Raw genomic sequence first — 25,000 nt, forward strand, 5'->3', positions numbered from 1 at the left:
GTTTTGCTCACACCAATCATTTGGGATACATTTGCTAAAGTAGAACCCAAAGGGAATGCCATCATGTTGTTTGTAGTAATTACTATTAATTATGAAACCATGTCCATAACTGTTAGCTTTAACAAGCTCTTGAATTGTAGCTAGGTGGTGCATACAGAAGAGCAGAGAGAATGTGTCTGAAGAATAGTTGGCGCCCCTATGGCTATGAGTGTGAATGATATTTGTAAGAGTGTGTGGTGGTTTGTCTGGGCCACCCCATGTGGGATTGGCAACCTGATATATAGATAGATAGATAGACATTATCTTTTCTGATCATTGGTTTTATGCTAAGATATCTGTAAGTCTAATATAACAATTAGCATTCCCTTTGGTACGTGCTTAAAACAGGATGACCCAACACTTGGGTAAAGGAATGAGAGTGCAGCATTAGTGTGCACTTCCGTCCATTGTGTTACTCCTCACAGACCGCATGATGGTTCTGTGGCACCACCCAGACAAGCGGCGAGCAGCTGGGGAGGAGGTGAGGGATGACGATGACTACTTCACCTGCATCACCAAAGCCTATGAGATTCTCGGGGACCCCATCAAGCGACGCTCCTGGGACTCGGTGGACCCAGAGTTTGATGACGAGGTGCCGGCTGTCAGTGCACACAATAAGGCAAACTTCTTCCAGGTAAGCGCTGATCCCCACTAAGAAGAAAATTTATTCCACAAAGAATTCAAAGGTCTTTTAACTCCATGTCATACTGTAATGTCAAATATATGTGCACACAAGGCAAGCGCTAACTCCTATTAGGAAGAAAAATGACTCAACAAAGAATTGAAAGTTCAGTATTCATTGCTATTTGGTACATCTTTTCTTTACCACTAACCACTCTGGGACAATTCTTCACATTCTACAGCCATCTCCAAACATTATACTGGCTAGAAAATTGCAAAAAATCTATTCCTTTTCACCGCTTGTTTTCTTGCAGGTGGGTTATAAAGATTGTATACATTACTTGTAGTGGTGTGGATGATTACATATCACTGAAGGGAGTAACTCCATCTCATATTGTAATGTCAGGATCTATATTAGATTATATACCACTCCTCTCTCTCTCTCCTCTCTCTCTCTCCTCTCCTCTCCTCTCTCTCTCTCTCTCTCTCTCTCTCTCTCTCTCTCTCTCCTCCTCTCTTCTCTCTCTCTCTCTCTCTCTCTCTCTCCTCTCTCTCTCTCTCTCTCTCTTCTTCAGTCTCCACCACATCTTTGTAAGGCACAGTGTTGCATTGCAGATTTTCACGGGTGTGTTGAGTGCAATGCTCGTTGGTCCACCCACAAGCACGTTCCTGGCTTGGGCAAACCTGATGACACCAACACAAAAGGTCAGTCCAGATTAGCAGATTAAGTAACTGGAGAGAGTGATTGGCCTGTACAGTCACATCACTCTCCCTTGTACTGTTTTAGAAGTGAGATTACTAGTAGCAGAAATGCAAGTAGATATTTGGTGACAGTTTACTTTTTATAGTTACCATCATCATATGCTATGTTGATGGAAAGATAGACCAGTAATTTTGAAAGTTTGTTTAACAATATCATACACTAATCATTTTCCTCAGCATAGAGGGTCCAGTAACTTACACATAAAACATCATTTCAAGCATTTCTTTATGAATAGTGTTTATTTTGTATTGTTAACCGACTTAATTTTCATCACTGTGCAGGTTGATCGCTTCTATGGATTCTGGTACGACTTTGATTCCTGGCGAGAGTTTTCATATCTGGATGAGGAGGAAAAGGAGAAGGGACAGGAGTGAGTCTTCACTATTTGTATGTCTGGTCTTTTTAGAGTACTGTGTATGCCACTCCAGCCTTGCTTTATCTTCCCAAAGGCAGCAAAAATGGTGAAATTTGTATCTTGAAACATTAACATTGAATAAAATTTTAATTGAATAAGGAAATAATGCCCAAACTTAAGCCTAAGCTTGACATTGGAAAAAATAACAAGAAAAATTAATATGGCTAGACAGAATACCCAGACTTATGGCAAGGAAAAACTGGCACCGACATTGTTCCTGATTGCTTTAACTGGTCATTTTAGTTTCTTTGAATATTTTGTAACAGTGCAATGTGACTGCCATGTTGTGGTCGCCTTCCCTTCTTTAAATCAGTCAATCTTGCCAGCCGGGAGGAGCGTCGATGGATAGAGAAGCAGAACAAGGTAGAGCGAGCGAGGCGTCGGAAGGAGGAGATGGGTCGATTTGCGCAGGCTAGTTGACAATGCATATGCCTGTGACCCAAGGATAGCCAAGTATGTTTCGTTACTTATTACTGATTTCGTGTATTTTCGTTGTATCCCAATAAAAGTTGAAATTTTGTGCATTATCCCAAGAGATATTTATCACAAGGAGTACTTTTTTCTGTTGTTACATAATACTTCAAATTTCATTTTGATGGAAGGGTTTATGATGATTTAGATTGCAAAGAAGCTTGTTCTTGTTTTACTTCTGACTCCTTATGAGGGGAAAAATTAATTCCTGCTTTTGCTGTCTACTTCTGTAGCTAAAGAATGGGGTAAGTTTATAGAAAAAGAGGGAAAGAGATGAAGAATTATATATATATAATATATATATATATATATATATATATATATATATATATATTATATATATATCTAATATATATTATATATATATATATATATATATACGAGTATATATATATATATATATATATATATATATATATATATATATATATATATATATATATATATAATTTTTTTAAGATTATAAAGAAGAAGACAAGGAAAGAAGACTGGCTCAGAAAAAGGCAAAAGCAGAGGCAATCAGGCAAAAACAAGAAGAGGAGGAGAGGGTGAGTGCACATTGTGATCTCCAGTATTAGCACCAGGCCAATCTCTAACTACTCTCGGACACATATATGCATTGATTTCTACAACAGACCAAGGCTTCACATTTTTCTCATTGATTTGTATTTTTCATGTCTTATGCTCGGAAATGCCATATATTTTGAAATACCATGCTATGTTGTCTTTTTTTTGAATGATATGTCTTGCTAATGTGTAAATTTGGTGTTTTCAGGTAAGGCAGGAAGCTGAGGAAGCAGAGAGAAAGAAAAGAGAAGAAGAGGAGGCAGAGCAAAAGAGCAAAACAGGAGGTAGAAAAGAAGGAAAGAGAGGGTGCTGAAGAAAGCATTCAAAAAAGAGAGGAAGGTGAGGAGGAGGGTAGAATATGCTTGACATGTAAGAACTTACCACACACTTGTCTTTGACGCTTAAACTGCTGTGATCGCTAACATAATCAAAAATTCTCTTGACAAATATATTGAATTTTCGTGGTGCACTTTCTTTCTAGTGTGTTCTAACTGACTGTCTTCAGCCTCTTTTTCATCACTGCAGTGTTGAATCTCTTGCTACCTCCTACTGCTATTTTCATGCCAACTGCTCTTCTGATCTTGCTAACTGCATGCCTCACTGCACAAGTCTTTCTTCTTTCTTTCATCTCTATTCTGTCTACCTCTTTAATGCAAGAATTAACCATTATTCTCAATCATTCATCCCTATCTCTGGGTAAACTCTGGAACACCCTGTCTGCTTCTGTATTTCCACCTTCCTATGACTTGAACTCTTTCAAGAGCGAGGTTTTCAAGGCACTTACCCTGTTTGTTTGACTAACACTTGACTGTGTTCAGGAGCCAGCACCTCAGTGGGCCTCTTTCTTCTTTTTTTTTTTTTCAGTCTTTGTTGTCCTTGGCCAGTGATCCTCCAATATATATATAAAAAAAATAATAATAATAATAATGATGATGATAATAATAATAATAATAATAATAATAATAATAATAATAATAATAATAATAATAATGATCCCTGGCTATGGCAAGCAAGCCCACTACATTATAGCCTTTCCTCCTCCTGTTCCTTTCCTCTCCCCTTTCACTTTCATCTCGTCGCAGTCCTCCCTTCCTGTCACCTGCCCCTATAGTTCTCATGACTCATGCCTGGAGCCATCATTCTACCTGGCAAGTCTTTTTTTTTTTTTTTTTTTTTTTTTTTTTTTATCATTCAGTTTAAGGCTACAAAATTTGCTAAAAAAAAAAGAAAAACTAAAAAATGAAACTCTACCCACTTTCATCTTCTGTAACATTTCACATTAAAATATTCTCATTCATTATATACTTTCAGATTTATATTTTTTTCCTTTTTCTTTGATGTCATTTTTTAAATGATTTTGATACAGTTCCTGTTCATAAGGGGCTGAGAGGACTGCATTTGTATTAGAAAGATGGAAAGGAGCATTAAATTTAGTGTTCAAATGTGTAAATTAATTTGGAAACTAAAAAAATATATATACAAATTCTGATTGCCTGTATTTTGTTCACGGTAAATAATTTTAAAAAGCAACGTGAAATAGAATAAAGCACACATTCTTTGTCATTGCATAGATGTGATGGTGCCAGTGATAAAGAACATCTCTGTATCTGTCTATCTTTATTTGACACCTCTTGATAAATACTCCATGAGGACATAACTGCAACAGATTTCTCTATTTAGTCCTGCCCTTGTATTCCCTTCCTCTTTGCTCTGAACTTCACATACTCTCTCTTCACCCCTTTCCTCACATATTTCAGTACACATTTTTTATGCAAGATCTTTGGTCAAGGGCAATAAAAAAGGGGGGAAAGAAAGTCCACTGAGATGCTAGTCCCAAAAGAAAGATCATAAGGATTATCCAGAATTGTTGGATAAGTGTTTTGAAAAGTTGGAACCAGCCATTTTAAAGAGTTCAAGTTATAGGAAGGAGGATCTTCTGGAGCAGGCAGGGAGTTCCAGAGTTTACTAGAAAAAAAATAGCAGTAAAAAGATAGCAAGATATGCAAACATTGCAGCAATAAGAGAGAGGCTGAAAATCATTAGTATAGTATCCTCTATTCCCAGATGCTGCGGACTCTCTGTAAGGACAACAGTTACTTTGCATCAGAGGAGGGGGAGCGAGTGCAGACCATGACAGATGTGGAGCTGCTGTGTGAGGCACTGGAGCTGACCCGCCTGGAGGAACTCAACAAGGAACTAGCACAAGTGGCCCAGGACAAGATGCAAGGGTGGGAGGTACTCATGAAGGAGGTGAGGGAGGATCAACAGTAGTAGTAGTAGTTAATTGACAAAGGTGGAGTGAGAGAGATCAACAGTAGTAGTAATAGCAGTAGTAATTTTTTGACACAGGAGGTGAGTGTGGAGGGCCAACAGTAGTAGTAGTAGTAGTAGTAGTAGCAGTAATTGTTGCTTATATAAAAAAAAGAAAAAGCATAATTTTTGTCATTCTTAAATCAAAAAATTTCCTAAGCCTTGAACCCAAAAGCTGCTCCAACAGACATATGGGTATCTGCATCACTTTTGAAATGAACTATGTTAGGTCTATTTAAGTCATGTTACATTACCTTATCTGATTAGCTAAATCTAAAGTAGCATAAAGCAAGCTAATTTAAATTAGAACAATCCACCCCAAATGATCTGGATATTCTGTATGACCTGTTTTCCCTAGGATAGTCAAACCTTTCAGACTATTTCTCCACTGATAGTTATGATTAGTACAAGGAGTCCTTGGTGTATGACAGTCTTGACTTTTGTCCTTCATATGTTTCTTTTACAGGCACAATAGTTATGTGTTTATGTCCTAGACTATGACTTTACAGTACAACAGTATTAGTATTAGTGATTGACATACTGCAGGTAGCTTACTTATGCTGGTTCTGACCTATGCAGAAAATCAGTTTATAACATGGCATAGGAACAGAACTCTGTCATAACTTGAGGACCCCCCTGTAACACTTCTTTGCCTTCTCTCTCTGTTGTAGGTGAGTGAGGTGCGCAACAGGATAAAAAAGGAGAGGGAGGAGGTGCAGCAGCGGCAGCAAGGGGAGGGGGTGGAGGAGGAGGGGAAGGTTCATCACTCAAAGTCTGGAATCAAGATGACCTCCAGCTGCTCATCAAAGCCGTCAACCTCTTCCCTGCCGGCACAACAAAGAGGTGAGCTGGTTCGTGTGTGTGTGTGTGTGTGTAAATTGCTTCTTTTTATATATTTTTTGATATCTTATTATTATTGGTGGTCCACAAGGCTGTCCCTTTCCACTGGGGCTGACAGGGCTAAGAGTGTGAATGACGTGTCATTCACCTACATTCGTCTGCTGGTCACCAAACCAGCTGTTCCCCATATGGAAAGAGGTCAGAGCTTGTAGTGATTGATCTTTGGGTAGGACTGAGACCATTCACACACCGCACACTGGGACAGTGAGGCCATAACCCTTCAGGTTACATCCTGTACTTACTTGCTGCTAGGTGAACAGGGGCTACACATGAAGAGATTCTCCCAGGACTTGAACCCATGCCTTCTCGGTTGTGAGCCGAGCATGCTGACACTAAGTGGTGTGCATGTGTGTGTGTGTGTGTGTGTATGTGTGTGTGTGTGTGTGTCTGTGTGTGTGTGTGTGTGTGTGGTGCCTTGTCTGGGCCAGCTGATGTGAGATTGCTGGCCTAGTATATAAATAGATGGGTTTTTTAAGCTTTAATATTTTATTTGATTGATTTATTGCCTTATTCTTGTGTTTCCATGTGTGTTTTAAAATGACTAATATCAAGGTTGTTATCTGATCCCTACTACTGTTCTCTACATACACACCATTTAGGTCTTCACGTGGTATGGGGAATATAACAAAGGTGACATTTATAACAATTCTCAGGATCATAATTAGGATAGAACAAGACACAATGGGGTTCAAGCTTGAAAATAGTTAGAGAGGAAGAAATTGGTCCTCAGATGGAGTAGTAGATGAATGGAATGGACTCAGTAATCAGGTTGTTAGTGCTGAGTCATTGGGGAGCATTAAAGGATTAGACAAATTTATGGATGGGAATGATAGGTGGATATAGGTAGATATGTTTCATACAAGGATGGCTTCTTGCAGCTCCCCTAATGTTAGGTTATGTTTTTATGCATTGCTGTACTTAGAGGAACTCTTTGAACCCTCCATGCTGCAGGTGGGAGGTTGTGGCAGAGTATATCAACCAACACACAGCCACCAGCATCACCAGGCTGGCCAAGGAGGTGCTCAATAAGGCCAAGGAGCTGCAACACTCAGACAAGCACATGAGGGAGGCAGCCAACAAGAATGCCTACCACAGCATGGAGAAGGCACAGGCTCGGCAGGTGATCAGCGACACCACAGCCTCCCAGAGATATGACAGTGAGTTCTTGCTGTTATGCTGACATTCAGATCATTCTTTTGCATCTTTGTGTAGTTTTATATCATGTTGATGCTTGGGTAATTTCTCATTTCTCTTTTTATACTAATTAATTATGACCATGAGTCTTCTCTGTATGAACTCAAGAGCTTTCTCCCTTCTCTGTGTAACTGCTGTGAATTGTCTTTTAGCTCTATACAATATCACCAGTTGAGCTGTGAATCAATTCCAAGATATTTTAAGAAAAAACATGTTTTTAGGCTGATGTTAGATCTTTCCTTTGTGCAGCACCACAGGAGATGCTGGGGATGAACACTGCTGCTTGGGGAGCTGAGGAACAGAGGTTGCTGGAGCAAGCCCTCAAGACCTATCCAGTCTCTACTCCTGACCGCTGGGACCGCATTGCCAAGGTGTGTCCCCAACCGAACCAAGAAAGACTGCATGAGGCGCTATAAGGTCTGTATATGTGGTGTGTGTGTGTGTGTTTGTGTGTCTGGTGATGTGTTGCTTGCTATTCCCTGTATGTGAGATTGTGGAGAAAACAAATCAGGTTTATCTTGTTTATGGAGTGACACCTCTCTCTCTCCCTCTCTCTCTCTCTCTCTCTCTCTCCTCTCTCTCTCTCTCTCCTCTCTCTCTCTCTCTCCTCTCTCTCTCTCTCTCTCTCCTCTCTCTCTCTCTCTCTCTCTCTCTCTCTCTCTCTCTCTCTCTCTCTCTCTCTCTGATGCATTTATCTTTTGATCTGCTTTTATCTTTGTGGTCCCTCCATAAATGCATGGAGATGTAAGTGCTGTGTGTGTGTGTGTGTGTGTGTGGTGTGTGTGTTGTGTGTGTGTGTGTGTGTGTGTGTGTGTGTGTAGTGAAGGTTTTATATATGTGTGTGTGTGTGTGTATGTATGTAGTGAAGGTTTTATATAGTGCACAGTAGACACTGATGTTATTGTAACTTTTAAGTCTTATTCTCATATGATGGCATTTCAGGAGCTTGTTGAGATGGTGAAGGCAAAGAAGGCGGCTCAGGCTGCTGCAATGGGAAAGAAGTGAGGAGCCAAACCCTGCTGTCTTCTTTCCTTTGTGAGTTCAGATGTAGCAAATTCTTGTAGCTGTTGTGTGAAGCAATATTGCTATCTGAAAATCTATCTCTTGTTCTATTTTTAAGCATTATGTCTCAGCAGTGCCACTTTTGGACTACCTGAATTGGAGGGGCAGCTACATATATTGATGGGGGACACAAAAGTGTAGCTAGGGATCTGTTTCTTTCCCCTCCACTTCTCCCTTTCTCTCCTTTATAACCTCATCCCCCAACTCTTCCATCTCTTCCATCACACTTCACTTCCACTGCTTCCAATAAGTTGTCATGCAAAAAGCAAAATTAACACTTGGAAAAGTATTTTTAAGTGCTATGGGAAAACTGCTAATATTGAAAATTAATGTTGATAAGTGCAGAATTCTATACATTGCAGAAAGCAGATGCAAAACAGCATGTGCTTTTCCTTATCATCATAGTGTAGCTCTGGAGGACAGAAGGGCAATCTCCATTAATATGGCAGTAGCCACAAGGAAGCCACTTCCTGAAGAATGAATGGATCTGTGGCAGTTGTATAAAAAATTACAAGACGTGTGAAAAAGTGTGCGGTGATTGTGACTATAATAAGAAGTAATATGCAATGATGACCATGTGATTGCATACAAATGTGTACCTTCTTAATTTTCTAAAGGAAAACTACAGTCTTAAGTGTGATTTTAAAGTAACACTAAATTTACAAGGTGGGTAAGAGTAAAGATGCCACATGAAGAGCTGCAGGTAAATGCTGTGATTAGTGTAGATCCTAATGAAGAGTTACCATAGAAAATACACAAACATCATTGAGACAATAGTTGTGACTTAACATGCTTATACACATTCACAGGTCCTTGATACACATGATTCAAGCCTGACACTTGAGGAATATTACTTTGTAAGTAATGGAGGTGCAGCTCAGAGGTGTTTCAGAATATAGCTCTCAGTGGCTGATGCATGGAATAAGTTCATGATGTGCGATTCAGTACCTCAAATAAGTGACTCAGTCTGTGATATAAGTAATAATGCAAGCTGTTGAATCATGGATGTGCGCCTCAGAATGTGTGACCTCGTAGCTTTGCCCGGACCAGCATAGTCAACCCTAACCTAGGCCAACACAGCCAGTAATAGCTTTGTGAAACACCAAAATATAGATAATCATTATTATCATCTGCAGCCACCATGCTCACCCACCACCTACACAAAATTTAATGTCTTCCACTGGTATATATATATATATATATTATATATATATATATATATAATATATATTATATATATATATATATATATATATATATATATATATATATATATATATATATATATATAAAATATATATATAAAATATATATATATATATATATATATATATATATATATATATATATATATATATATATTATATATATATATATGGTCATGGTGTGTGTGTGTGTGTGTGTGTGTGTGTGTGTGTGTGTGTGTGTGTGTGTGTGCGCTATAATTTTTGTTCATTGTTCGCATCTCGCTGTGCACTCTACCTTCCATCATATCTTCAGTTTTAAGCCTTTCGTAACGACATCATAAATTTGTGGATTGACTTTTATTTATTTATTTATTTATTTATTTTGTAGATCAAACCTGCTGTTGGGGTGTTCCTTTTTCACGTGATCGCATATCAGGGTCTTCTTTGAAGTATAAAGCACCACGTTATCTGCGACCTTTGATTTGTGACAGATATCATATGGTCATTATTGATAAAAGGAAGCAGATGGTAATAGTGAACTGCATTACATAACCACGCATCTGTCGCTTTGATAAACCAAAATGCAGTATTTCTGCTACTACTACTACTACTACTACTACTACTACTACTACTACTACTACTACTACTAGTAGTAGTAGTAGTAGTGGTAATAGTAGTAGTAGTACAAATACTATTTCGTATGACACAGAGACATGAGAAATAATAATAATATAATAATAATAATAATAATAATAATAATAATAATAATAATAACAGTAAAATTATACGAACTTAACACTGTTAGGCTCGTAGTGCGGAAGGTTGGCGGGGCAGTAGCGGCCAATCAGACAGACGGACGTGTAGGGGAACTAAAACTACAGATAGCGACCTGATATCTACCCCGCCAGCCTTCATGATTGCGCTGAGGTACCCCACCACCCAGATAAACCTCATTTGGCCCCAAGCCCACTGCACACACACGGTAATTCTTGTAGTGGTGTAATTGTAATGGGCGATTGTTGTTTATTTACTAAGTGGGTGGTAGTGTGTAGGATTGAGATCGTGGTGTGATGGTGGGTTATAGTGGGGGTGGTGTGGGGTATTGACACTATAACGCAACACTGCACACACAAACAGACGGTAAATTTTCTAGTGATGTAGTAGTAATGGACTGGTGTGGGTTATGCATATTGAGAAATGGGTGGTGGTTGGTAGGATTGAGGTCATTACTATCGGAATGGGGCTGGTGGTTGTGGAGAGTACTGTGGGATACGTACACTTTATATTAAGCAACACAACACACGTTACCTCATTTCCACACACAACTCGCCCCCGTGGACAGTTATGGTTTGTCATTTGCCAGTCATCCTCTATTTATACTTGTACACGTCAAGACGAGCCCTGCGGCAGACAAAACAGACTTAGTACTGAGTGATGACAAGCTCTCAGGTGCTGGTTTGTTTATCTCCCTCAGTGCGGTGATGTGACTGATTTTGTGGCGTCAGCTGATAGTCTGAGGTGGCAAGGTGGCATCTGTCAACAGCAGTCGGGTGTCTCCTGCAACAGTGAAAGCATTTGTAAACAAAGTCAAGTGCCACGTGAGAGCCTTGACTTTCTTGTCTGTATAGCTGTGTAAATAAGGTGAAGCGGTTCTTGGCTTGTGTTGTCTTTAGTATAGAAATGCTTAAACTTTTAGAGAGGATGGCTTGCTGCTGTTGACAGTTGCCACTTCACAGACTGAGAATGATGCCTTCATACTGTAAAAATCTTAAACATTGCAACAACACAATAGGTATAGAAATTAATTGCAGTACTGTATAGTAGGTTAAAAATTGCACATGTATGGGAATGAATATGTGGCAATGGAAGTTGTGGCTGTCTTGAGCTGTTTTATCCAGTACACTCATCATAGGGCCTGGGTGAGCCACAGGTTGTGATGTATGGCAATACACTTCTCATCAGTGATCAAGCTTTTGGAATCACCTTATAGAAGTATTACAGCATCCTTCTCATTATTATGAGATTTTCATCTTTCTGCTTTGAAACCAGCTTGCAGTGACCTCACATTTCTGGTCAGTCAATCTCTGCTTTAGCAAGAGTGACTACAATGTTTCATTGAGTGAAGAGTCACGTACCGTGACCTTTGAGCTGCTGTAGGTTCAACTCGCTAGTATTGGTTAGAGGCAGTTATGATGTAGGGGCATAAATGTAATGCTTGTGCAGTGCCTCCTTTTGTAACGTGTCATGCCATTCCTTGATGTGATCAGTGCAGGATGATAAGACCCGGGTCACATTGACTCCATGTATTAATTGAATCGATCAGATCCTGAGAACGTGAGAGAATGTGAACCAATTCTCATGAGGGTAGAAAGTAAACTGGTAATGTACAGCTCAGCCTTACAGAAACAACATTGCAGATTTATGTCAGTGCACAGATTTACTTATCCTTTAACTGACCATGCAGATGAATTTGTCTGCCCATGAAGCTTATTAAGTAGGAAAAATCTAGTTTTTGCCATGTCTACTTGGATGAATTGGTTGCCTATCATTCTCTCTCTCTCTCTCTCTCTCTCTCTCTCTCTCTCTCTCTCTCTCTCTCTCTCTCTCTCTCTCTCTCTCTCTCTCTCTCTCTCTCTCTCTCTCTCTCTCTCTCTCTCTCTCTCTCTCTCTCTCTCTCTCTCTCTCTCTCTCTCTCTCTCTCTCTCTCTCTCTCTCTCTCTCGTTTTAGGTATTGGGACCATAGCGTCTGTCAGGAGCCAATATATTTTTTGGGATTCTTTTTAATAAGCATTCTTTTCCTCTTTAAAGAACATCTTACAGTTTCATTATCAGATTACTGAGTATAGTGTTTATCACTGAGCTCATGAAATATCTTATCAACTATTTTGCCTGTGATAAGGATTAAGATGATGTGACACTGCTCTACTTGAGATGATATCCTCTCTGTGATATCTATGATGACTCCAACATACATCTTTGATTTTTTTATATTTTTTATGTGATGAGACTGGTTTTGCTGCATCACCATTGATGCATCTGATAGTTTAAGTGTGTCTGCAGATCTTGACAGTTGCTTTTGTGGGATTCTAAGAACTGACTTGCTTGAACAAAAAACTGCCTTGATGCTGGTGACTTATTTGATGATGTGTTGAGCTTTATTTATCACAAGGTACTTGAGGCATTCTCAGTCTGGATATCTGCAGTTTAACGTACATAAGAAATTTACAGCATACATACTTCATTGTTAACTGAATAGTATTGTCTTGTGATCTGGTGCCTGTGTATTTGTTTTTCATATGCTTCCTGTGGGAGTTGTTTCAACACCTCAATAGATTGCTTGCACAAGTTAGTACTTAGACAGAAGGATTGACAGCACACCCATGCTTATGTTCCCTTTTCAGGTGTTGCCCTTTAGGTAGTGAGGAGAGACAGGTACCAGCAGGAGCAGTAGTGGTAACAACAGCAGGATGGGGAGCTTCAGCAAGATCCTGCCATACTCCTGCTATGAGCTCGGCCACTGCTGGAAACACTCGTGCTCCTCAGCCTCCTTTGAAATCTGTATCATTGGGGTTCATTGAAAGCATCAAAATCTATGGTGTGGTGTACTTGGTATGTGACCTTTTTTTTTTTTTTTTTATGTTAGAGGGATACTATCCTCATTGTGTCTAGTAAACTGTTCTGGCAACTGCACTGGCTTCCTAAGCTTGATGGAAGTTTAGAATATAATTTAAAAAGGTAACACTTGGCAGTAAAGGGGTGATTGCGATAAAATATTGCATTGCATCTACTGTAATTTTATTTTGGCTCATTAGAATTATCTAGTTACTGAAAATGTGTGTGATGGTGTCATTAGGTGACAAAATGTTAAAGATTACTGTTACTATATTGGTAAAAAGAGGTGAAAATGGATTATAGCTATGCATAGAACTTTTCATATCAATTACCTTATGCCATGATAGATCTGGTGTAAGTAGAGTGTGAGGTGAAGGGGAATATGATTTTGCTTTCTGGCTTCAAAGGTGGAAGGAAGACTTTGATCAGGAGTTAATAATTTTACTTGCTTGCTTTCTTTATTTCTCCTTTTCTTTCCTTTTTCTTTTGAATTGGGAATGACACTTTGTATTTTGAGGTTTATCTTTGTAATATTAATGACTTGCATTTGTTTGCCTGCAGCTAACCGGTCTTGTGAATGCTCGGAAAATAAGTATGAAGTATGGAAAAAAAGCTCTTGGAGAACTACTTAACATCAGTTTGTTTCCTGACAGTCAATGCTTTTGGGTACATTGGCTCCTACTGTGTTGTCAGGTGAGCATGCCAGATGTGGCCTTTCCCTTGCACATGTTGGGGCAGTTTGGAAGTAGTAAGTGTAATATACATGCTATTATACTGAGTGTGTCATGCTTGCTTTTACTCTGGGAAATTTATATGAAACCATGGAGTTGCATAACATAGTAATCTTTTTCTGTTTATTTACTTATTTGTTTATTTATTTTTTATGTTTTTGTGCATGGATAGTCAATTAATTAAGATATAGTATAGTTTATGTGAATGAATACACATTTAAGTAGTCAGTGGTCATAGTGTGTTGTGATCAGCTCCCACAATTCTTGTTACTACACAAACCACGTATAGTGCATGAGTTCTTGTTGGGTTAGTTTGGAGAGAGGAGGTGACCATAGGATATTGATGAAGGACAGCCATTGAAGCACTTCATCATTAGCATATAAAATGACAAAAAAATTAGTATTTTCCAGTTGGAACAAGATAAAATACTGTAAAATTAGTATTTTCCTGTTGGAACAAGATAAAATACTGTAAAATAGAAAATACTGTATTTGACAGTTTATAAGACATATGGGGTTATAAGATGCATCTCAGTTTGGGCAGGCATTGAAAAAAAAAAAAAAGATAAATAAATGGGTTTAAGCTCTGTATATGAAGTGAAGGATTTAACCTGACATTTGATGCCCTCTCATATGTATTCAGATCCTTCATATGTATTCAGATCTCTCTCTCTCCAGGAGAGAGAGAGATGCTGATTGTTAAAGGCAGTGTGTGAAGCCTGCCCACTGTCTTTGTATATACAGGTTAGGGTGTGTGTGTGTAATAATAATAATAATAATAATAATAAACGGTTTATTATTTAGGCAGTTGACAAACTGAAAATGTACATAGGGGATGTGTGTGTGTGTGTGTGTGTGTGTGTGTGTGTGTGTGTGTGTGTGTGTGTGTGAGTGTTTGTTTGTTTTGTATCCTCCACACTGCTGGTCTTAATCTAGCTTGCCAAACTAAATGAAGTCATCCACAGCCACAGCCTTATTCTTCCTTTCATTTGTATCTACACAGTCCTATGAGCAGCTCCTCCTCCTCCTCCTCCTCCTCCTCCTCCTCCTCCTCCTCCTCCTCCTCCTCCTCCTCCTCCTCCTCCTCCTCCTCCTCCTCCTCCTCCTCCTCCTCCTCCTTGTCTTCCTTCTATTATTCCTGTTTCCTTGTATGTCTTATTCCTCCTCCTCCTCCTCCTCCTCCTCCTCTTAATGTTTTCTCTTTCACTGCTGTTCATGAAAGTGTTGAAGAAATATTATTTATATCTGGCAGTGATCAGACCTCATGTACAGGTGTGGTCCCTTACTACAGACACAGCCTAAGGTAACCTAACCCAATCATTTCAGAAGGTGGAATTTGAGTCGGCCAAGCTTCAGAAATGCAGGAAGGATTAGCGGTGATGACTGCAGGCTGCCATCGACCCGCAGGTAATTACTGTCTATTTGTCTGGTCAACTGTCTATATTTATATTATTCCTGCTGGTCTGGTCTATTTATATTATTCCTCCTGCTGAATCCACTATTTTTCTCCACTAATGTATTATTCCACTATGTCAGCCAATGTTAAATACAGTTACTTTGCATCTTTAAACTTCAGTCTTCCCTTTATGTGTGACAATAACAGTTTCAATCTTGGATATGATATGTCACTCAGTCATTCAGTCAGTCAGTCACTCAGTCACACAGTTATTCATCAATGAGTGAGTCCTACCTTCACTGTATACCCAGTGTGTATACAGTGATAGATTTCACTCACTCACTCACCCCCTCCCACCTGCATCCCACCCCCAGGTCATCACAGGAATCAAATGCAGCATCAGTATGGCTCACCAAACACTTCCCCTCACACTGGTGGTGTTGACCTGCCTTGTGAACACCTGCCCTCCTGTGTTCCTGCCCTTAATAGCCCTCCAGGTGACATCAGGTAAGTCAGACACCTATCTTTCACTTAATAGCTCTCTCAACCCCTAGTGGAAAGGCTACTACTACTACTACTACTACTACTACTACTACTACTACTACTACTACTACTACTACTACTACTACTACTACTACTACTACAGCTGGCCACACACATTTAAAGTCATTTTTTTAATTTTTACAAAGTTTAGACATAGACAGATAGAAGAATTTGTTTGTTGAATGCCTAATTGCCTCATTTCTGGTATTTTAATGATTTTTTAATTGTTAGGCAAGGCGCACATTGAGACGCAGGGCAGCACAGAGCAGGGCAGACGCAGGGCAGGGCAGGGCAGGGCAGCACAGCGCCAGCACAGGCGTGGTGCGCACATTGAGAAGCAGGCTGTCGTCCTGTGCGGTAGTGTTGATCATGGCTGTTGCCAAAAATTACTTTGGAAACCTTAGTTCCGATTCCGACTCAGAAAACGAGTTGGAGAAAGTAATGTTATTATATGACATTTGTAGAGCAAAGAGGTCAGTGTGGAGGAGTGAATACTTGGAGAAGAGGAAAACACATGGAGAATTTGCCCATAACTCGTTCTTATAAGTTCCTCTCATATAATCAGGATGACTAGTGTCATACAGCACTCTTTGATGGCGAACAGCCTCTATGAGTTGCTCTGTGGACGACATTGTGAGTACTAAAGAGCAAGTTGCTATCAAGCTGCGCCGCACGTGGCACAGGAAACTGCGTTCGAACGACTGCGTCGCGCTGGCCGGCACAGGTCTGCATCTGTGCTGTGCTGTCCTGCGTGTCAATATGTGTGCTTAGGTTTAAACCGGTGAGATGCAGTTTTCTGCCCTGCTCTGTGCTGTGTCGCCTGTGTTGCCTGCGTCTCAATGTGCGCCCGGCCTTAGGGTGTTCAAGGGTTTTTTTCATAATATTAGTGATAGTTTTGCAGGCTCTGCTTATTTATCTGTCTGTTATTTTATCTATTAATCTCTCAGTTTACCCATTTATCTAAGTATCTGCTGGACCTAACCTAACTAGGCCTATCTCTGCTTGTCTCAATGTCTATCTGTTTACCTAATCTAACCATCTATCTCTCAGTCTATTTAACTTTGTTTAACCATTTATCTATCTCTCTATCTCAATCTATGTAACTAAGTACCTACCTAATCTAACCATCTCTATCTCTCTCTCTCAGAATGTGGATGAGGGGACAAGAGAGCCAGTGTTCCAAGTACCACCACCATCACCACTGCCACCACCACCACCACCACCATCAGGAGCATAGATTCACTGAAGTCTCTACCAAGATTTCTTTGAGTTTTTTTGATAAATTTAACTTCCAGGAGAGAGAGAGATGCTGATTGTTAAAGGCAGTGTGTGAAGCCTGCCCACTGTCTTTGTATATACAGGTTAGGGTGTGTGTGTGTGTGTGTGTGTGTGTGTGTGTGTGTGTGTGTGTGTGTGTGTGTGTGTGTGTGTGTGTGTGTGTGAGTGTTTGTTTGTTTTGTATCCTCCACACTGCTGGTCTTAATCTAGCTTGCCAAACTAAATGAAGTCATCCACAGCCACAGCCTTATTCTTCCTTTCATTTGTATCTACACAGTCCTATGAGCAGCTCCTCCTCCTCCTCCTCCTCCTCCTCCTCCTCCTCCTCCTCCTCCTCCTCCTCCTCCTCCTCCTCCTCCTCCTCCTCCTCCTCCTCCTCCTCCTCCTCCTTGTCTTCCTTCTATTATTCCTGTTTCCTTGTATGTCTTATTCCTCCTCCTCCTCCTCCTCCTCCTCCTCTTAATGTTTTCTCTTTCACTGCTGTTCATGAAAGTGTTGAAGAAATATTAGTTATATCTGGCAGTGATCAGACCTCATGTACAGATGTGGTCCCTTACTACAGACACAGCCTAAGGTAACCTAACCCAATCATTTCAGAAGGTGGAATTTGAGTCGGCCAAGCCTCAGAAATGCAGGAAGGATTAGCGGTGATGACTGCAGGCTGCCATCGACCCGCAGGTAATTACCACATACTGCTGGTGCCCTTGTCACACATCGGAACGCTGCCCTAATTTATGGTTTTATCCTTTTGTTTGTTTATTTATTTATTTATTTATTTATTACCTCTCAATTCATTAAGTCTATCTACCTGACAGCTTTGTGTACAGAAACACCTACTGACTCACTGACTTGTTTCCAGGTGGGATGGTGCCCGACCAGCTGGTACACATCAGTGAGATGGTGGTGGTGCTGGAAAACAGCTGGTTTGCCAAGTGCAGAGCCAGGCAGGCCGCCCGCCCACACAGTCACCAGAAGGATCACAGGTAAGGCAGAGAGGGGAGAGGCATGACAGGGTGATATTGAGAGAGAGAGAGAGAGAGAGAGAGAGAGAGAGAGAGAGAGAGAGAGAGAGAGAGAGATTGAGATTGTGTGATTATAAAGTAGAAAGGATGAAAGTGTTAGTCTGTGTGTGCAAGAGGAACAGAGATAGATTATTCCTTCTGCTGGTCTGGCTTTCTACTGTCTATTTGTCTTATTCATGTCATGGCAGATTAGTGATTTCTGCTGCATCTCACACACTTCTTATTCAATTGCTGGCAGTTTAGTGATCTCTGCTGCATCTCAAATGGTTCTTATTCAGGTGTTGACCAAAGTACTAAGCCTTCATATCATTACCTTGCTCTGTGATGGAGGCTACACCATCTGGCATCTAGCTGAGATTTAATGTTGCAGGAAAGCTTCCATATGAGTTCATTTAGAGCAAAATGTTTTCAAATGCCAGGGAAGTAGTGTAATGTAACCTTCCAGAGAAATCTACCCCTCATTTATTAGTTAACAGGAGTGTTTAATGTACTTAATGTGATTAGCCAGGATCAAGGGTCAACTTCTTCACTGACCATTTAGTCTCAGGTGATGTATCTGTCCTCCATGAGTCACCAGAGACACATAAGGTGTTGTAAGTGAAATTTCATCTATTAGATTTATTCAAAATGTGAATTAACACAGTTGTTTCCTGCAGGATTTGATATCAAAGCTGGTGCAGGAAAAGGAAGCAGATCATGACCTTGAGCAGCTCGAGAAGATAAGCAGCGTCCTTAAGAGTCCAGTTGCTATCTTTAGCAGTGTTGGTGAGTAGTAAAAACTGAGCCATCTTATGAAGTGCAACGAAACATTATTATTATCTTCATAATTTTCTTGAAATAAACAGATTTCTGTGGCATGTTGCTCATTAGCACTTTAATATCAGATAACACCAGTTATTTATGTAATGATGTAATGTACTAAGTAGATGAAATACAAGTGGCATCTGCTAACACTCTTAATGTGGAACAGGAACCAGTGAGTCTGAGACACCCACCAGCAGTGGAAAGGTGGCTGACGAGCGCCTCAAGCACTCTGAAAAGGTGGAGCAACAACAAGAAACAGAAAATTGCATCCATCATTCTTTGCCTGAGGAGGGAATTGATGCTCTGTTGACCCTTCACACTGATGTCCCTCATCAGGAGGGAGAATATGAATCCTACAGAACTTGCCCATAGAAAGACCAAAACTGTTACTGCTGCCACACTGCCACCACTTCCACTGACACCAAAAGCCCAACTGTGCAGAGAATCCTGGACCTCCGCAATGAAATGGAGTCCACCAGTCACCTGGAGCACTTTAGCCTCCAAAAGTTCCATCCATGTCCATTGTGTTTGGGTAAACTTATCACTGTATAAGGGGACAAGTATCAGTGTATGGTTACTATATACTCATTTGTACTTAAAGATGTCATGTCACATCATTCTCTCTCTCTCTCTCTCTCTCTCTCTCTCTCTCTCTCTCTCTCTCTCTCTCTCTCTCTCTCTCTCTCTCTCTCTCTCTCTCTCTCTCTCTCTCTCTCTCTCTCTCTCTCTCTCTCTCTCTCTCTCTCTCTCTCTCTCTCTCTCTCTCTCTCTCTCTCTCTCTCTCTCTCTCTCTCTCTCTCTCTCTCTCTCTCTCTCTCTCTCTCTCTCTCTCTCTCTCTCTCTCTCTCTCTCTCTCTCTCTCTCTCTCTCTCTCTCTCTCTCTCTCTCTCTCTCTCTCTCTCTTTCTTTCTTTCTTTCTTTCTTTCTTTTGTTGCATATTTTACTGCTTTACATTCCTCCCCACAGTTATTTTTTCATCTACTTTATGACTGCAGTAGTTTTATCATCCCAGTGTATGCCGTATCCACTCTGAAACTGTAATTCACCAATCAGCTCAAATGTGTCTCTGTTTTGATAATCATTAATTTGTTTCAGCTACACAACCACTCTGATAAGGGACAAAATCTCCTTCACCAGTCATCTATGTCATACAGTCATATATATTCATACATACGAGTATGACAAAATACTCTTCCTAAGACATTTCTTATTTTCTCTTCTCAAGTGACCTGTCCATCTATCTAAGGTACCACATAACATTTAAAACTTACAATATTGTGTTTAATTCATGAACACTTTTTTGTCTATCTATGTAGACTTGAAATTGCATTGCGTATAGACTTGAAATGTATTGGGAGTTTTCTTTATCTCTCATTCTATACCTAACACCTGTTCCTAAGAATCCCCAGGTGATAGCCATGGTGACTGGCTGCTCTACTGAGCAGCTGGGGTTTTCCAAAAGTGAGGGTTGGTGTTCTATACCATACCATGTGCCCTGTTTGTATTCCTTCTCTATCCTCTGTATTATATTCTATCTAAAGATGGTGCTGGGGTGGGATCTACTTCTTATTCCCTAAAAGTGATGAGGAGTGACACTGGGCAGCATTAATTTGCTCCTTAGAGATGGCTGGGTTCCTGTGGATGAGTGGGCCATGCTGTGCTTTGACAAGGATGGTGTTTGGTATTGTGATGACTCTTGCCACAATCAAGTGTCTCCCACAGAGTAGTGGAGTACCTATGTATGGTGTTGACCCAAGCTGTCCAGATCTCATCCAATGCCTTAATATGATTTAGATGATCAAAATGGTTTAACTCTCCATTTAATCAGCTGACTGATTTGAATGGAGAAGTATGTAATGTGTTGTAGCCTAACCATCCCTGCCAGCATGGTCAGACTCTTGGTAGTAACCTGAAATGCTCCTAGGTAGTGAGTATCATTGCACATAATGATCTTTACTTTGTCAGTAATTCAATGATACTGAATATTACTCTACTGGATTTTGCTCAGCACTGCTTGGTAACTTTTGGCCATAATCCCAGGTCTGGAATGATATGAAGCCATGTTTTTACATTCCATATGAGACAGGCAAGCACTATGCTTTGCCTGACTGATACCTGTACTTTGCATTTATGACCCCAGGTAGTTCATCACTCTCTCTCTCTCTCTCTCTCTCTCTCTCTCTCTCTCTCTCTCTCTCTCTCTCTCTCTCTCTCTCTCTCTCTCTCTCTCTCTCTCTCTCTCTCTCTCTCTCTCTCTCTCTCTCTCTCTCTCTCTCTCTCTCTCTCTCTCTCTCTCTCTCTCTCTCTCTCTCTCTCTCTCTCTCTCTCTCTCTCTCTCTCTCTCTCTCTGTTTGGGAATTATACTGTATATTAAGAAATATCATTAAAGAGTGTGTGTGTGTGTGTGTGTGTAAAAAGTGTTTGCATTATTGTGCATTTGATATTATAGCCCCAGGTTCTTAAAGTTTTCTGGTTTCATGATTTATAAAGATTGCTATTTTTAATAAAGTTATTGAAATTGTTATTGAGTGTTTGTATTGAACTCTTTAGCTTTGTAATAGTGTGCGTCTCATCATGCATTCATTAATGATGTAGAGTGGAAATGTCCACTCCTATCATGCATAATATCAATGCATTATTGGTTTATGTTGTTATTTGTGTATAAATTGTAAAGTTATGCCAGTCTATTTTAGTACAAACTAAATATCGGCTGGAAGAGAGGACAGGTAATGGCACACTAAAACACAGGAAGGGACAATGATATAACCATCCAATTTAACAATACACAGAGCAAGAAGAATGAGAAAGCAATAAAAATGGATTATTTAATGGATGATTAATAGACCCTCATTTGTAATCTTATTTCAGGCAAGAATATTAAAAGAGACAGCTGGCTTGCCCTTTGTACTTGTTCATACGTGACAGAATGAGAGATCTAGGGGTGGGGGTGACACCTGGAAATGGGTATGATTCACGAAGGGATTGATTTATTGCTTGACTGGCTGATTAAGAAAAGAAGGCGTGGTAGTGGAGGGTGGGGGGGAAAGGCGCCCCAACTTTCCAGTCGTATATGGAGTCGAAGGGAGTTCTACAGGATTATTCATGTATTTGTTGCTTTTAGCTGTGAATTATCTGGTGGTGTAATTGTTATGACCCCGTAAGTTGATTTACTATTCATTTCGTCTTTCTGAACGCAAAATAACATGTTACTTGTACTTCTGCCTGTTGTACACTTTCCTAAACGCAATTTAGGTCTTATTAATGTGGCATTTAAGCAGATTCACTCAGGGAATGAGAAGTAAATGATAGCTATCAAGCAGTAGATTAACTCTCTCTCTCTCTCTCTCTCTCTCTCTCTCTCTCTCTCTCTCTCTCTCTCTCTCTCTCTCTCTCTCTTAATACGATATCTAATATAAAGAAGCAATAATATTTAAGCAAGTACACACAGTAATCTTATAGTAATTTAATGAAAACAATACCAGCAAAGAAAAATATGAGAAAATGCATAATTTACTACGAAATCCAAAATGCGAAAAAAAAACCTTGCCAAATTGAACCGTCCCACGAAGGTTATGGATGGAGTTTTGATGCAATGAGCCTCAGTTATACTTAAAACACTCAACAAATATAACACCTGCCAAAATAAATGAATAAATAAATAAAATAAATCAATAAATCAAAATAAAAACGCGAGAAAACCTTTAAATTATCACAACGCGAAAAATACACACACGCCAAACTGGATGCGTCATTACTTAATAGTCATTGGAACTGTTATCCCCCCAATAGTTTATAGCCAACCCCCCCTCCCCCACCTTCCCTGCCTTGAGGAACACCTTCACTTATGTCCTGCTATTGTCGTGCTATTGGCTAGATTTGAGCATTTTAACCTCGAATTTCACATACACGTACATATTTATCTCTATCTCCTTGCAATAATTATAATAGTCTTCCTGGCTTAATTTTTGTTTATTCATTATTCCTTATGTGCTTATTAATTGTCATTTGTCTAATTCCCTATGTTTTAGTCTCGGTACTTTAGTTTTTTTTTTTTTTTTTTTTTTTTTTTTTTTTTTTTTTTTTTACTTTCCGACTCTGGCCCTTGCAATGAAGGGGCTTAATTGTTTATTTACTGTTCCTTACGTGTTTATTGATTATATGTGAGCTATTTATTTGATATTCATGATTTTTTAAAACTACGTATTTCTTGATATGATAGTTTTATCTTTTCGTGTTTTCTGGCTTAAGTTTTGTTTATTATTCCTTGTTTGTGTTATTAGGTAAATAATAATTATTCGTCTTATTTCTCGTAGTTTAATGGAATTTTTAGCACTTTAATGAGTTCCTCACCAGTCATTTTATTCGAGTGAGAGAGAGAGAGAGAGAGAGAGAGAGAGAGAGAGAGAGAGAGAGAGAGAGAGAGAGAGAGAGAGAGAGTGTCTAAATGGATAGAAAAAAAAAAAATCAGTTACAGTATTTTATTTATATACAAGAAAATGCATGATAATAATAATAATAACAATAATAATAATAATAATAATAATATTTAAATACAAGGAAAATATGTAATAATAATAATAATAATAATAATAATAATAATAATAATAATAATAATATTTAAATACAAGGAAAATATGTAATAATAATAATAATAATAATAATAATAATAATAATAATATTTAAATACAAGGAAAATATGTAATAATAATAATAATAATAATAATAATATTTAAATACAAGGAAAATGTAATAATAATAATAATAATAATAATAATAATAATAATAATAATAATAATAATATTTAAATACAAGGAAAATATGTAATAATAATAATAATAATAATAATAATAATAATAATAATAATAATAATAATAATAATAATAATAATAATAATAATAATAACTGCTTTTATCTTACACAGATAAATAGTTTTTATAAATAGTTTATTGACCATAAACATTGTGTACATACACACAAAATTAAATAGAACAAGTAAAAATTTCAAAATGTAGTGAGTGACACACAGAAGACTGGTGACAAAACCTACTAAAGTCCATTAAATGATTGGCTGTCTCAAGTTTCCACATCATCAGTTGAACACACTGCTCCTTAGCACTCAGAGATGGACAAGCTTTTCATGGCTTGTGTCAATGGAGACAACACGTGTAGGGGATTTATTTGTTCTGTTTTTTCTCGTCCTACTCACTCTTCCTCTTGAGCCACGCCGGCTTCTTGTTATTCAGCACATGCTTGTGCTTCTTGAACACCGGTCTCATACTGGATAGAGACAGTAATGTATGGAGGTTTGACCATAACATCCCTACTACAGTGGCTCAGAGCCACACCATCACTTGTTGCTTGTCCACTAGTAAATAATGAAGACTGCAACCCTCATGCCAGCTACACTATACAAGTATTTACAAATTAATGGTTGGATTTTCAAAAGATCTCTGATACAAGAAAGCTTATAAATATTGTGAAAGCTTCTAGTCAATGTTATATCATTTGCTTCAACAGAGGAAGAATAATTCAATCTTCCTGAATATTACAAATGAGATTTTATCAGCATTAACTTAACCATGTCATTCTAAATTATTCTACCTAGTTTCCAGGGACTTCAGCAGTGAGTAGCTTAACCAGCACACAGGAAAGACAGTGGGAAATTAAGATATAACAGGGGTGGCCACAGGAAGTAGTCCAGCCATCTCCATACCCATGAATTTTGGTTTGTGTGCCATTGGGGTGAAATCAGAAAGTGATGCGCATACATTTTAGTAAGATTTAAGAAGAATACTGTGAGCTTTGCAGTGTTTTCTCCTTCAGTCAGCTGCATAAAAATGACATCTGGGAAAAAATATTGATCAGTCTTTTGAAAATCCAGCTTCACCTGAGTATTACATCATTAATTAACCTTGTGTGTAAGTTAGTGCAGTACTGTATAAGTGCTAAGGTCCAGAACCAAATATTTGTTATGCAAATATTTCTGGTAGCACTTTCCACACATGTTGCTCTATAAAAAAAATTAATGTATAATTTTGAGTGGTTTTGGTTGTGCTGTGTTAAGAGAAGTTAGTGTTTGACATCA

General features: G+C 39.0%; 2 protein-coding genes and 1 pseudogene across 2 annotated transcripts in view; 2 read left to right on the plus strand and 1 right to left on the minus strand.

Annotated features, from left to right (window-relative positions):
- The first annotated feature begins 371 nt into the window (after positions 1–371).
- On the plus strand, positions 372–1,380 carry LOC135098217 (dnaJ homolog subfamily C member 2-like). Its single transcript, XM_064000471.1, has 2 exons — positions 372–673; positions 1,276–1,380. Exons 1-2 carry the CDS (start codon positions 470–472, stop codon positions 1,378–1,380), a joined length of 309 nt encoding a protein of 102 aa, XP_063856541.1. The 5' UTR covers positions 372–469.
- Positions 1,381–3,133: 1,753 nt separating this feature from the next.
- On the plus strand, positions 3,134–13,096 carry LOC135098239 (dnaJ homolog subfamily C member 2-like; annotated as a pseudogene).
- A 10,797-nt stretch (positions 13,097–23,893) lies between these two features.
- LOC135098225 (uncharacterized) overlaps positions 23,894–25,000 on the minus strand; it is a 58,338-nt gene continuing 57,231 nt past the window's right edge. Inside the window, exon 2 of the mRNA XM_064000478.1 lies at positions 23,894–25,000. This exon is cut by the window's right edge and continues 824 nt beyond it. The gene's annotated coding sequence lies outside the window, so the exon portion shown is untranslated.

Source organism: Scylla paramamosain, unplaced genomic scaffold, assembly GCF_035594125.1.
Source record: "Scylla paramamosain isolate STU-SP2022 unplaced genomic scaffold, ASM3559412v1 Contig51, whole genome shotgun sequence".
In the NCBI taxonomy this organism is placed as follows: domain Eukaryota; kingdom Metazoa; phylum Arthropoda; class Malacostraca; order Decapoda; family Portunidae; genus Scylla; species Scylla paramamosain.